Source organism: Topomyia yanbarensis, chromosome 3 (genome assembly GCF_030247195.1).
Source record: "Topomyia yanbarensis strain Yona2022 chromosome 3, ASM3024719v1, whole genome shotgun sequence".
In the NCBI taxonomy this organism is placed as follows: domain Eukaryota; kingdom Metazoa; phylum Arthropoda; class Insecta; order Diptera; family Culicidae; genus Topomyia; species Topomyia yanbarensis.
In genome coordinates this window covers 270,591,860-270,608,036 of record NC_080672.1, presented here as the reverse complement: position 1 = coordinate 270,608,036, position 16,177 = coordinate 270,591,860, and the positions used below count along the sequence as shown (strand labels likewise).

At 37.3% G+C, this 16,177-nt stretch overlaps 1 protein-coding gene across 5 annotated transcripts in view; it reads right to left on the bottom strand.

The window, feature by feature from the left end:
• The window catches only part of LOC131689965 (band 7 protein AGAP004871), a 326,915-nt gene that overhangs the window by 119,993 nt on the left and 190,745 nt on the right, over nucleotides 1-16,177 (bottom strand). For 2 of the 5 annotated variants that reach the window (XM_058975387.1, XM_058975388.1), the window contains exon 1: nucleotides 10,715-11,713. The exons of the other annotated variants lie outside the window; for them this stretch is intronic. In XM_058975387.1, coding sequence (XP_058831370.1) covers nucleotides 10,715-10,745 — 31 coding nt within the window. In that variant the 5' untranslated portion in view covers nucleotides 10,746-11,713. Of the gene's footprint in view, nucleotides 1-10,714; nucleotides 11,714-16,177 lie in introns of those variants that run through there. 5 annotated transcript variants of the gene reach the window in all.

Below are 16,177 nucleotides of genomic sequence, written 5' to 3'. Positions count from 1 at the left end.
TAGCTAGAGATTACTGGGTAGGGAAATGTTATGAAAATCAGAGCCATAGTACTCAAGTGAGAGCAAGGATGTGAAGTAAACAGATCGGAAAACTAGAAGTGGCAGGGTCATTAAAACAGGCCCAATATCGTACGGGCTTAATCTTTGTCTTCTGCTAATGAGGGTCGAGCTTAGGCAGCATAACTACGAATCACCCGAGTTCACTAGCATGTGTCCAGGTATAGATAGACGTGTCCATCCTTACCGTGACGATATTAAGCCTGTTCTAATAATCCTGCCACTTCTGGTTTTCCGATGTGTTTACTTCACATCCTTGCACTCATTTGAGTACTATGACACTAATTTTCATAACTTTCCTTTCCCAGTAATCTCTAGCTAATTGAATGTCGTTAAGATGTAAAAAAGAAAATGTGACAAACATAGTCGAAATAAAAAAAAAGAAAAAAAAATATTATAATTATTGTACATTTTGCATAGATTTTAGTACATGTTTTAAGATTTTTGAATTAATTTTTATGTTGAAAAAACTCGTAAAATGACTTTGATATTGCTGTTGCCAGGGTCATCACATTTTGTACTTCATGCACGGTGGCCATGATAAATCAAGAACGGCTCATCTGCAATGGAAAAACTAACAATTTTTCGTGAAAAAAGAATTTTACAAAATTCTGTTTTGTTATAAAATGATGACAATTCTTCTGAAATTGTTGATTTTTAATGCCCTTATGAATTAATTTTTGCTAAGCTTAGCTTAGTTGACGGCACGTGAGTTGTAGGCCTGTTTAAATTGTATATTGAACTAATTGTATGATACTTGGGAGCAGTACATCATACTCAACGTGCAACCCAAAGAGACTAAGATTATAGTATGATCAATAACGTAGATGGCCACGCCCATACAGGTCAATTTTGAAATGTTAGTTCAACACTTGTGACTACTGTGACCGAGGAATTCTCTGCATCATCCACAAGTGCCACAGGATAGGCTTGGTGTTAGTAGGTAGGAAAATGAATCAGAGTATATCTTGATAGATATTGTGATTAAGCTAAGTACTCACGCATTTTGTCTTTTCATTTTAGATAAAAAATTCCAGGTGCGCGAGCCCCAGTTGAAATATAAATGCCGTTCGAATAGGCATTTTAATAATTATTCTTCCGCGGGTCGTTACATAAAAAGATAAAGCTGCGTGGAACATAAAAGAAGTATCTATTTACCTATAAACAATATAATTTTAGCACTATGTACGAAAGTCGCTCGCGATCAATTTTCGAGAATTCGAAACGAGCAATTTGAACTCCGAACAGCCGGCCATCGGGATTGCTTCTTACTAACACTTCAATGATCATTTCCAAAGTTTTCAGTACAAAGCAAAACTATAAAGGATATCCCAAATGAATGTGAAGAAATTCACTGCGAAATGTTAATGACAAGTTGACATCTCGACTCTCCCTATCAGACACGTTTCCATAATTGGGTTAAATACCAAATTGCATACGACATGTTTCTTATGCGTAATAAATATAATACACACAAAGACAAGGGCTCTTGATCTATCGACTGCCCAGAAGAAGAATAGATGGGAGAAGAGCAATATCAGCAAAGACCGTACTGCACTGGATGATTTTTAAGAGAGAATCAGGAGTGCGATATTACGAAGTTTTAGCTTCCGATGGCCCTACATTTTCTGACAAAGTGAAGTTCTGGAGTGTTGAAATGCTTACCACTGTTTAGGCTATTGTATAACCGCCAGAAGAAACCTATAACGGTGGTACACAATCGGGAATAGCGAATCAGAAATGGTAACTATATGTCAGTGATTCGCTCAATACCGAATGTATAAAGGCTATGATGCAAAACCTTAAGGTCCACTGGTCCAGGTTGAGTCTTCGGTACGGAGCACAAGCATGACCTCGGAGCTCCTAGCATGTCATTAGTCGCCTCTTACGACATAGGAGCAGGTACCCAGTGCTTATATTCTTGGCTGAAATAGCGTAAAAAAAATTAGTCCGCCGGACACCACACCACAGTGGTCGGAAACGCCAAAAACGTGAATTTAATTCACTAGAGGCCAAACCATCGAATATATTCACAGGGTGTCTTCGGAGTAATTGTTCGTATGAATATTCCCCACAATCTGATAACAATTGAAATTAGTCATGGCTTACTATGATCGAACTAAAAAAATTAACTTTTTATCCTGACGAGATAGAAAGTTGGTGTCTTCGACAAAGTTTTAGGAATGCTCATAGTGAAGAATTCTTTTGAAGAACTTGAGCTTGTAGGAGTAAAGGTTATCGATTTATAAGACGTTTTCTATGACAACCCCCCTTAAATCTAGTTGCAATATAACTTTTTTTCGTAACTAGTATGCCCCAAGGCCAGAAACATTTTGTTAGGCTACTCAAGAAAAAAGCGTTCGACCAAGAGCTATGAACGTGCGGCGCAAGGTGTTCCAAAATTATAATGCATTCTCGTTTTGCACACAGCTCCAATGCCCGTATATACATCGCAACAATGCACGCAGGTTCAATATTTGATATGAACCGGTGCAAAAGAGTATAGAAAGAGCCTCGCCAATGACACTCACGCTGCTACTCCGGCCGTCGCTCATGCATCTGCTCCATCCATGCACGCGGTAAGAGTACGAGATGCGTGCATGTTTCTGTTTGAACCGGTCATAGTTAAGCAAAAAAATTCTGAATTTTACTCTCTGGAGACGCTAAGTTGATTAATCGTTCAGGTCAAATTGTCGAACTTCAAGGTTTGTAAATTATTACTTTCATTAAAAATAGTTTGTGTGCTACTGCTGTTAATGTTAACTCAAAATTGGTTTTGGGTCGCCTGATTGTTTCTACCTGTTCAATGAACAGGTTGAACGTACCGACGCGTCGCCTCTGGATATCAAGTACTGAATGTGGATGAACAAACAGGTTATCAAAGTCATCCCGGAAAGATAAAACGGACTTCAAATCGAATTTCGAAAAGAATAGTAGTGTACGAACAATTTCAGGTAAAACCATCCAATCTTATTCTTCACACATCAGTACATGGTTTAAAATATTAAATTTGGAAAAATGTGTTGCGTCTAAAGAGATGTAATGATTACTTCGAAAAGTGATCAATATCACCCCGGTTTACGGTACATGATTAAAACATGTCGTATTATGATTAAAACAAGCATATCTCAGAAAGTAAACAACATAACCTAAGCCAAATGCATAGCGTTAAATCGGCCCGACAGGCCTTTCGTTTCAAACTACCATGGACCATGATTAATATTATTATTAATTAACATGAAGATGAATGTGATTCAAAACAAAATATTAGGTTGTCATTATTCCGTAATTTTAGCAACTGAGACTAGTTGGGACGAAACAGTGAGAAGTGAAGAAGTTTTCGGGAGCAATTACAATGTATTTAGGGATGACCGTGATTGTCATGTATCTGGTAAGAAGTCAGGAGGGGGCGCTTTGATTGCGATTTCAGCAAAACTAAATGCAGAAGTTATCAAAACTATAAAATCAAAAGAATTCGAGCATGTGTGGGTGAAAGTACATGTTAAAGACGAAACTCACGTTTTCGCTTCGGTGTATTTTCCTCCAAATTTTGCTCGAAAAACGACTTACGAAAAGTTTTATCATGCTGCTGAATGCATTATTAATAGTCTTTCCCCGCACGTAAAAGTTCACATATATGGCGATTTCAATCAACGCGGTATTGATTTCATACCAGATGCTGATAATGAGAGCATCCTACTTCCTGTTGTAGGGGAAAATGAAACTTTGCAGTTCATTTGCGATAAATCTGCCAGTTTAGGACTTAATCAAATAAATCACATAAGAAATCAGCGACATTGCTATTTAGATTTATTAATGACGAATATAGACGAAGACTTCTGTGTAACGGAATCACTTACTCCCTTATGGAAGAATGAAGCTTATCATACAGCCATTGAGTTTTCTATATTCTTGCATGTTAACGACAGACCTGGTGATAGTGAATTTGAGGAGGTATTTGATTACGAGTCCGCTAACTATGAAAGCTTGAGGCAAAAAATTAATGCAATAAACTGGCAAATGATTTTAAGAAATGAAGAAAATGTTGAAGCTGCCGTAGACATATTCTACAAAATATTATTTGAAGTCATTCACGAAGATATACCATTGAAAAGAAGAAGGCGTCACTATAACTCAAAACATCCCATCTGGTTTAATAGAGAAATCAAAAATTTAAAAAATCGTAAGCAGAAAGCACACAAAATCTACAAAAAATACAACAGCGAAGATAACTTAACAAATTATTTAAATCTATGCGATCAATTGAACCTTGCCATTGATATCGCGTTTGAAGAGTACAATGCAAGAACAGAACGCAATATAAAAACTTGCCCAAAAAACTTCTTTAATTACGTAAAAACTAAAATAAAATCGGATTATTTCCCAACAGAAATGCATCTTGATGGAAAGGTAGGCGATAACTCAGAGGAAATCTGCAATCTTTTTGCAACATTCTTCCAGGAAGTTTACACTACATTTTCAGAGAAGGATCGAGAGCGTGAATACTTTTCATTCCTCCCAGAACTTTCAAGAGATATTAACATTAAACAGATAAAAGTACATACAATCATGGATGCCTTAAAAAACTTGGATAGCTCTAAAAGCCCTGGACCTGATGGCGTTCCACCGGTGTTTTTAAAAACTTTGTCAATAGAACTAACCGCTCCTTTATTTTGGCTTTTTAACATGTCTCTAGAATCAGGTTGTTTTCCTAAAACATGGAAAAGCTCTTTCCTAGTTCCAATTTTTAAAAATGGTAAAAAATCCGATGTGCGTAACTATCGTGGAATAGCTATCATCTCGTGCATTCCCAAGATTTTCGAGGCGATTGTTAATGAAAATTTATTCCACCAAATCAAGAACAGAATTACCCATGTGCAACATGGTTTTTTCAAAGGGCGTTCTACAAGTACAAATCTACTCGAATTCATTAACTACACATTAACAGCAATGGATAACGGAAACCACGTTGAAGCTCTTTATACAGATTTTAGCAAAGCATTTGATCGCATCGACATACCCATGCTACTTTTTAAATTAGAAAAAATGGGGTTTGAGCCAGGACTTCTTACATGGGTACAATCATATCTTACAAATCGTGAACAAGCTGTTAGATTTAAAGGGATAAAATCAATCCCAATTCAAGTTACATCAGGAGTCCCTCAAGGGTCTCATTTGGGCCCGCTATTCTTTATTTTATTTGTTAACGACATTTCCTTCATTCTAAAAAATGTAAAAGTTCTTATATATGCTGATGATATGAAACTATTTCTAGAAATAAGAAATGGTGAAGACTTTCAGACATTTCAAAACGAAGTAAATATATTTTATACATGGTGTAATAAAAGCCTGCTGAAATTGAATGTAAAAAAATGTAATTCCATAACATTGAGTAGAAAGAATAATATACAGAACAATAGAATCTTATTGGGAAATCAACAAGTAGAAAAGTGTGACAGAATAAGAGATCTAGGAGTTATTATAGATTCCAAAATAACATTCATAGATCATTATAACACAATAATTAACAAAGCAAACAGCACACTAGGTTTTATTAAACGCTTTAGCTATAATTTCCAAGATCCCTACACAATAAAGACATTATATGTAGCCTATGTGCGTTCAACACTAGAATATTGTAGTATAGTTTGGTCGCCTTTTTCAGCAACGCATGCAAACCGGATAGAATCAGTACAAAAGCAGTTTTTGATGTTCGCTCTTCGTAAACTAGGTTGGACTGGACTACATTTGCCATCTTATGAAGCACGGTGCATGCTAATTGACATTCAAACCTTGAAAGATCGTCGTGAATTTTCTATGGTATCATTTGTAAACGACATTGTATCACATCGTATTGATTCAATCGAACTTTTATCGAAACTAAATTTTTATGCTCCTTCTCGACAACTACGTAACCGCAGCATCTTTTGTACAATTCGCCATCGCACTAATTATGCCAAGTTTGGCCCTTTAAACCAAATGATGAATATTTACAACAAACATTGCGAAAGCATTGACTTCACTATGTCGAAAACAAAACTTAAGCAGCAGTTTAAAGTAAACCAAAATTTCAACTAGTGTTAAGTTAGTTTAATAATTATTGTAAGAAACCGGTCTACATCTGATTGACGACTTGAAATAAATAAATAAATAAATAAATAAATAAATAATATGAGTTCAGCCATCGCTGAGATAATTACATGACATTATTGCACACGCACACATACATATAGTCACATGCAGACATTGCACAGTGCTTTTTTGCCAAAATCGTGCCCATTACCCAATAACTTCTAAGTCGCAAGAGATCGACCAATGATCTCTTCTGGAAAGATATGTATCTTGATAAGACGAACTACTTTCGCTGAACCTGCTGACGCCCAATCTACGATATTTAAGAAGTTATGTCGAATAAAAGCTTTTAAGGGGTCATTCTCAAACAACGGCCAATAACTTCGAGTGTATTATAAATAGAGAGTTTTGGTCTGCAGTAAAGATGTTCGCAAAAACAAGTTCTTTGACAGTTCTAAATGCTTTATCCTGTTTTTCATACTTCGAATAAAAATACTGCAAGGAGGCTTAATCACTATAACTATAACAAAAAAAACCAGTTTTAATCCACCTGGTGGTGCAATTGTGCCTTTCTCATTTGTCCAAACTATGATTCCATGGCTGGTTATGTTTACTATAGTGGTGGAAATGTCTATTACACATTCAGTGCGATTTACACATACGTACAATGAATCGACAGCTTCAAACTTGAGTTGCTATGTGTCGACGCTGAAACGGCGGATCCAGGGTTCGGGAGTTTGGACCCCACCAAAAATTTTCAACTTGTTAAGAAATTTTATATTAGTTTCTCAACTCAAAATCATTCCAAACCACTGGTTTTTCAGACCCATTAGGAAAATTTATTCTGGAGGAACTAGAAAATTTTATTCGGGTAGCGAGGTACATGATGAGGGAAGGGCGGTTTAGGAAAAGGTAGTGAGTGATGTGGAGGAGAGGGGGTACCCGTCACCGTATTCCGCTAATTACGCCCTTGTTAAAATACAGAAAACCTATAAAAGTCAAAAAAATTGGCCGGGATTAAGTTGACGATGGTCAGAGTGATTGCATAACCTTTCTATAGGAGAAAGGCAAAAATGTGTGTCCGCACTCTTCAACCCGTAACTCCGGAACCGGAAGTCGGAATTTAATTAAATTCAATTGCAGCTTATGGGAACATTGTACCTTTCATTTGAGACTAAGTTTGAAAAAATAGGTTCAACCATTCCTGGGTAACCGATGTGCTTATTTTTGGTCACATACATACACACGCATACACACACATATGCACACACGCACAGACGTTTGCTGAATTCGACGAACTGAGTCGAATGGTATATGACAGACGGTCCTCCGGGCCGGGATTAAGTTGCCGATATTCAGAGTGATTGCATAACCTTTCAATAGGAGAAAGGCAAACATGTGAATTTGCTGTGTGTCCGCACTCTTCAACCTGTAACTCCAGAACCGGGAGTCAGAATTTAATGAAACTCATTAGCAGCCTGTGGGAACGTTGTACATTTCATTTTTGACTAAGTTTGAAAAAATAGGTTCAGCCATTCCTGAGTAATCGATGTGCTTATTTTTGGTCACATACATACAAACACACACACACATACGCACACACGCACAGACATTTGCCGAATTCGACGAACTGAGTCGAATGGTATATGACATACGGCCCTCCGGACCAGAATTAGGTTAACGATGTTCAGAGTGATTGTATAACCTTTCTATAGGAGAAAGGCAAAACAAAAAAAAATAAAATAAATAAAAATAAATAAATAATAGGTTAAAATAAAGGTCTTGAATGATCATAAAACATCCCAGAAGACATCATTGCTGTACGGTGGACCGTTTTCGCGAGAATAATATTTCGAACGTTTTAGGTGAAAAAACCACTGTGCATTGGTTCGATTTACCGAGCTGAGTCGTTGGTACATGAGACTCGGCTCTCCGGGTATCGTAGAAAGGTTTCGAATTTTGTGCAAATCCTATACATTTATTTTGTATGCAATATAAAACGGCCTGAGAATGTTAACATGTTTGAACTTTGAAACCCAAGATGGCGACTTCCGGTTCAGTGGAATTCTCTAAAACCCGATCAATATGGGCATTTTTGCAACGGGCTTGACAAATAGACGCCAAATATCAATGTCTGAGGCCATTTGGAATACCAAGATGGCGACTTCCGGTCTAGCAGAATTCTGTATAACCCAATCAGTATGCACATTTTCAGAGCGAGCCTAATGAGCGCATGATAGAGATCAATGTCTGAGACCATTTTAAAAACCAAGATGGCGACTTTCGGTTCAGTGAAATTCGCTAATGCGCCATCAATATGGATATTTTTGGAATGGGATTGACGAGTAGATGTCAAATATCAATGTCTGAGGCCATTTCGAAAACCAAGATGGCCAATTCGGTTTAGTATAATTTTCAATTACCAAAACAATGGAAGAATTTTCGGAATAGCGTTGATGAATAAATACCGGATGTCAATTCCGGAAGTCATGTTTTAATCTAAGATGGTGACTTCTAGTTTAGTGGACATCGCATTCATCTTAATGGTACAACGAAGACCCGATTTTATTATTCCCCCTGATTTTGTCAGTTTTTTGGTTAGATTATGAGTCTCGCATGAAAATACGCTCGATGAGCTCTAGCATACAGACCAGCTCAATTTCGAGTAAATCCATTCATGAGCACATTTTTTCTATCTTATAAATTCAAATGACGGCAGACCTCTGACAACTGAATATTTGCCAATCAAGTTCCAAAACGCTCCACGTTGTCTGAGTTATACAGAGTATCGCCAAGCCATTTTGTATTTCAAAATGGTCTCAGACGTTGATCTCTATCATCCGCTCAATAGGTCCGCTCTCAACATATGCATATTTATGGGGTTATAGAAAATTCCGTTAGACTGGAAGTCGCCATCTTGGTATTCCAAATGGCCTCAGACATTCATATTTGGTGTCTACTCGTCAAGCCTATCGCAAATATGCACATGTAACCTCACATCTTCAATTAGAAAGTAGTAAAACTGGAGATATTCGTGAACCGGTTACTTTTTTCCGAGGTTTTCTGAGAATTACATATTTTAAGGGTCGAAATTTTAATTTGAACGTGCTATAATCATTATTTAAAATTGGTTTTTAGTAATATGATAGGTCCGTACAAATCTACAAAGCGAAATGTTAAGGAAACGCGATAAACCGAGTGGCACTCCCCAGGGTAATTGTTCCGAATCGCAGCTTTTTCGAAAAGAGGGTTAATTTCTTGGTTCTAAATGTCCTATTTTACAACAAGCAATGAAAAAAATTCGGGGGAAGAGCTTTAAATTAGTCTAAAGTGGAAAAATAATTTGTTCCCACTTACCTTACTAACAATGGCATTGCTCATGAGAAAGTGACGTTAAGGGTAAAGGTAGTGTGATGCGGCTTTGACGCATAGTCGAGTCCAAGGATTCGAAGCGGCGCAAAGCCGCTGAGAATCCGACGGACGAGGTGGTTTTGATCTTGCTATCGAAGGGTGCAATCAAACCTGTAATCCACTCGTTTGCCCGGTATACTCAAACATAGGGGCTATCCCTAGTTTAAGTCCGACTGAGCGGCAACGAAGTCGGACAGCATGACAAAAAGCGATGTGGCGTAGCCACATTAGGCATTAACAATGGTTTATTTAGTAGCTATAGGATAGGACTACATTGACAATAATAAGAAAATTTTCTCTGAGTGGTCATAATATAATTATTGCATGAAAAATCGTTTTTTTTAAGTTATAAACGTACAATGTTGTAGTTCTTTTGATGTTTGATTCATGTTGATTTAAATAAATACCTGAATCGGGGCAGCTGAGATCAATTTTGAAAAAAGTATACAAAGTTACTTATTAAACAAAGGCTACACACGAACAAATTATTATTTGGGTCCCAGACGGTGCTACCAATTCAATCGACCGTGCAAAATCCGGAAAGATTCATAACGTAGGAGCCGATATCACCAAAGCAGTTGTAGTGATGGGGGTATCAGTATTACAGTAATAGCTTGTTTCATTATTAAATATCCTCCAAAAAAAATTTGAACAATGCGGTTTATTTTTTAATAATGTTATTGTCAAATTTAATTAAAAAAATGTTTATAATCATAGCTAAAATATGTTTTTTACCTCCGGGCTTGGTCCATGCTGAAGGGATATTTATTTCGACACATAGTAAAGCGCATTGGAGCTGCACTAGTAAATCAATAGACACTCAAAACAAAAGTTTTAATTACATCGCAAGAGATAAGTGTAATTGAGTACCTGGCGTGTATTTAGTGTAGTATTAATCGTTTTGATTGACACCGGCAAGGACCGGGAGGTACACATATTGACTGTACCCCGTGGGATCAATTTGTGCAAAACAAACAAAATATTCACCGTTGACACCCCGACCAACTCCATTCAAGTTCGCACATACAGTCTCGCTTGGCAGTGTATATTCAATGTTTCATGATACTCATGTTTGCACAAATAGTTTATGAAACGGATTCAAGAAAAGCGCATAAAAACAAACCCGCTCGCCTAACGGTCAAAAAGGATCGGATGGATAAATGGCAGAGCTTACCTTCAACCATGACCGCACTATCCTCTGGCATACTTCCGTTCTTCAGGGCGGCGGTATTGGTCAGCTCGTTTAGGTCCGCCGTGGTTGCCTTTCTCGGTGCAGTTGTTGATTCGTCTATCGCTGATGAGCTCGTGTTTGTTCGGATATAAATCTACGGAAACCACTTGAACGAAGTCGGCCAATCTGTAGCTCTTCGTTATATGAGTAACGATCTATCCGAATCAATATTCTATAAACACAATTTCACCAGGACTAAGAGCAGCACTATTAGAGAGGTGAGGCACATACAAGTATAGACAACAGGCGGCTTTTTTCCGAGCTGGGTGGCAATAAATTCAAGACACGAAAGCTGAAGGCATTTGCGATACCACCAACCTTCAGGTATCGATCACATTGACTGTATGGGCATATTTTTTTTCCAATGCTAGCCCTGAAGCGGTATAAAAATAGACCAAAGCACTTAAATTCTAGACGCCACTCGCTGATTGTCGCAGCCTACACACATAGCTTGGAACTACGAATTACGACAATGGGCTCACATTCGCTACTGTCGTCACCATGGGAGGTTGTTAAATCCGTACCTCTTGGCCAATATGAGGCACACCGTAATACAGTCAATTAATTTACCTCAGCCAGCACACGAAAATTTTTATTCCTCTCGAGCTACCAAACCATGGATGAATCTTCACTCCAATGAACCAACAACTGCCCTCATTTTCAGCTTTTCAAAATTTTCATCAGAGACAATACCTACTATAATGAGGCCACGGAAAGATCATTTACCTCCGCTCACTAGAGCAGCTTCGGATAAACCTTCCTCCCCCTTGAAAAAATGGTTTTCATTGTTCACTCGCGCATAGTGAAAATTTTCATCACTCCATTCTTTCTCTTCGCTTGCCTGAGGTGTCAACAAAAGAATCCTTTCAACAGAAGCGAAAAAAATCGCCGAAGTGTCGTTGATAGTTCCACTGAGACACATACGTGAGAACCAGCTGGTTCCAGAATCGAATGTAAACTAAACGCACAATGAAAAGCTAGTTGAGCTTTTCCGAACTCCGGGAAACCTGCTGGCATGGGTTGTGCTATTGGCCGGGCAGCTGTCGCAAGCTCTCAATCATCCGAACACGAAAAAGGAGCGGAAAAGCTTCGTTCGTCACTGAGTAAAGCTCTCTCTCTTTCCCCAAATTACCAGGCTTTGGGAGCGTGAATCCTGGTCAACAAGGACGTTCGTGAGAAAAAGCTGCGGAGGGGAAATTGAAAGCACAAGCTGTGGAGCTTTCGTACTGCTGGTAGCGAGCTTTACGCTCGTTGTTGCATCCGATGTCCGTTCGTTTGGCTGTGTCGCTTTCCCACCAAAAACCGGAACAGATCAGCTCTTGTTGTATTTTCTTGTTGCTGTCTGATGTGCGTGTTACTCACGTATGAGCTTTAGGCTGAAGATAAATGTTTATTGCTCTTTGTTGGCGTGCTCTGGCAGACAGAGATAGGCTAGTGTGGTAATGGTTCTTACAAGAAGTGGCTAGTCATTAAAAATAAAAACAAAACAAAACATTCGTGAAAATTCAAAGTCGAAGATAATTAAAAAATAAATAGTCTAAAAAAAGTCAATTTTTATCTTGAATGGGCTGTTTTCGAAGCATAGCTAAATCAATTGTTTCTGATACCCTGAGAAGTGACAATTGTATGGTAATAACTCGCGCCACTACATATTAAAAATGGAATGTCGTTAAAAAGTACATTTATTTAGTAACAATATCCTTTTGATCATTCGAAGCTTCATTGATTTAACCCTTCAATGTAATTCCTCTAGAATATTAACTAAAGTCAAATAGGATGGAAAAGGTCATTGATAAGTTTCATCACTTTTCGATAATATATAATTTTGGACCGTAAACTGAAACTATCCCTGGCAGCATTGGTTCAACGCAATTCCATCAGAATAATTTCTATAACTTCAGTTCTACGAATAATACTTATAATTGTGTATGCTCACATGAAAAATTTGTCCCCATTTTTGGAATAGGGGGACATGGGGAGACTTGACCAAGCACAAAATTATATTTTTGGCAATGACGTTTTCTATTCGGTTCTTAAATTTTTTTTCAAAAATATTTTTATACTTGTTTCGATTCCATATGGCAATTTTAGAAGATTGGAATGAAGTATCCTTTCCTTATAGAAAATATTCCGTAATTAATAAATTTGCACTAACTGATGTAATTTTTATCAATCTTTGTATGGACATATCTACTCGACTACTAATTACTATTAAAGTACTCATATATCATCTTATTCCTTATGAAGCAGTGTAAAGATTTTACATAAATCGGAACATTGGAATAGTTATTACTAAAATTTGCACGACATTGAACGCAATAACTAATGTTGGGGAGACTTGACCAAGATTTTATGGCGAGGCTTGACCAAGTGGCAAAGGGCTGAAGAAAAATACAAAATTCCTGATATTTACTATGCTTTGGTATCTACTGTTGATGTTAATCACGCCACGAAAAATCCCACCTCAAATATCAGTCCATATAAATTTTAGTATTAGTAAACAAAGTTTGCCGTAATATGACTGACTTCGTCTCGTGTGAACATGCAATATAAGCGGTACAGTTAATCCTTAAAAATAAATGCATCGAAAAAATCGAAAATTATGAAATGCAACCCTTTTACAACCCTTTTCTGCTACCTAATGATCTCGACAATATGGAAAAAAAATATGTGTTTTATGTGAATATTTTTTGTTATAATTTTTAAAAAATTCTCTTGGTCCCCGCAGTGGGGAAACTTGACCAAAAAAAACAATCACAGAAAAACTTTTATAACTTTTGAAAAATTAAATTAAAAATTCTGCAAAAAATCATAAACACGCACAACAACTTTGCATATTATATCTCAATGACTTTTGAGGGATTGAAGCCTTTTTTAGAGATGTATGCAGGTTTAGCTGAAAACCTGGTCATGTCTCCTCATGTTCCCCTACAATATTAATTCTTCAAAAGGGCTAAAGAGATTTTTATAAACAAACTTGGTTTGCTCATTATTCCGCAACCGAATGAAATTGTTTTCTGTGATGAAATTATAACAAATTGAGAGAAATCAGCAAACCAAAAGTTTTGCTTACAAAATATTATTAACCCTATTCAAAAGTTGATATGAAATTTACTTGTTATTGCGAAAAATATTTGCCTACACCAAAAGTTATATACGCTGTGATTGATGATGATGATGTGTTGTAGCTACCATCAGTGCAAGGACTACGCCGCTTTTAGCAGAAAAGTCGAAATTATGCCTTCATTTTTTGCTGTTTGAAGGGCCAAAAAGGGTTGGATCCGCAAGCAGATGTTCTTGTGCGTACTCCACAGGGACAGTCCCAAGGGACTAAGAATCTCCTTCCAGCAATAAAATTCTGTCAGGCTATTTTCATTACTGGCTAATAGAGATGGGCGAATGAAACGCGAATCAATCAAAAGAATCGACTCTTCAAAAAGAATGAATGAACCACGATTCTTTTTTTAAGAACTGAAAAATTAACTAATTATTATAAAGCCAATGAGATCCAACTAAATGAGTCGATTTAAGAGGTTGGCATGATTATGAATCTTTAGAGCGAATGGAACGAAAAGAATGACAAATATTGAACACTGTTTGTATAAAACGCCAGTACCTTCAACGTATACGTTCTCTCTAACAGTATTCGAGGAAAATAAAATGAACTGAGTGGGGGTCCGAAATTTCAATTTTGAAATGTTCATTGTACAATACGTAACATGCAATACCCTCATTTAATTAAAATCAGTTTTGGTGGTCAAATCTGGTTGGGAATAATTTTGTATTTAGAACGAATTTAAAATAAAAACTATTTTAAAATTTCTCAAGAAGTTAAAAAATTTCGGGGGGTGGGGTCCAGACTCCCAGGACCCTCCCCCTGGATCCGCCCCTGGAATGGAACTATGATAGAAAATTACTTCAAATATGTATAACACAAAAGCGTTTCTTAAAGCCCTGGATTTTTTCTCTTTTTATCTCAAACAATCATTTTTCAAAGTACGAGTAACTGAATCGATCAAAAGAGTCGATTCATTTTAGTGAGTAAATCGGATACGGTTCACTCACCGAACTGAATCGGTTTTCCCATCTCTACTGACTAAGGCACTGGCTGATGGCTTGATTGAGAAGAGCACGTCAAACTTACCGTGCCGTGACAGATAAGAATAATAACACCAACAACATAATCCAAAAGAATTAGGTGGTCAACTCAGCCAATCCTATCTTCTGACCAGGAACAGGCGATGCACGTACCCTAATCCAAGACATAGTTCGAATGATGCACCATCCCATATTTGTTATGAAATGTAGGTATATAAAATAGAGGTGAATATAAATAAAAATTAAAAAATTAAAAAACGTTTTTTTTACATTTTAACGACATTCAATTAGCTAGAGATTACTGGGTAGGGAAAGTTATGAAACTTAGAGCCATAGTACTCAAGTGAGAGCAAGAATGTGAAGTAAACAGATCGGAAAACTAGAAGTGGCAGGGTCATTAGAACAGACTTAATATCGTACGGGCTTAATCTTTGTCTTCTGTTAATGAGGGTAGAGCTTAGGCAGAATAACTACGAATCACCCGAGTTCACTAACATGTGTCCTGATAAAGGTAGACGTATCTATCTTTACCGTGACAACCGACAAAAATTAAGCCACGCAAGATCACCACTGAAAACCTGTCGACGATTAGCATCAATCTTAATGAAAAAAAATTAAAAATCGTTTAATTAGTCCTGCTTGCCTGGCATGAAATAAAAACGATGTGTCGATGATGATGATCTGATTATATGACGATCCTTGCTTTAAGGGGGTCCTCTACTCTCACGGTTTCAAAAAATCGATTTTTTTGTTGTTTAATTTCAATCTATATGTAACTGAGAACACGCCACAGAAAGGACTTGGTGAAAATCATATTCGTTGGCATGTTTCTGGGAACCGAAAGGTACCCATCACCGGCCGTTTCTGAGATACTAAGCGCGGCGCGCACGATAGCGCCTGTCTATGGAAAAATCATTGTTTAAGGTTGCACAGAGAATGCGCAAAATTCGCAAACGAAAAAAGCAGTTTTTTTCCACACCGTATGTCAGATCTTCATAAAAATCAATCAGCAGTACTGTAACAACATTCTACACACACTGATTGATTTTTATGAAGATCTGACATACGGTGTGGAAAAACCTGCTTTTTTCGTTTGCGAATTTTGCGCATTCTCTGTGCAACCTTAAAGAATTCACTGGTTCATTCTTGACTGTTTATGAGATTACGAAAAATAAAGAAAGAAAATAAAGGTATCGGTGGGCAAGGAAAGGGAAAGTTGACGGACAAATTGATCGGCGAGCTAACAAAATTTTATGCGAAATGCAATCTGGGCTTCCCTCGAACACTGTTCGTCATCGAACGAAAATC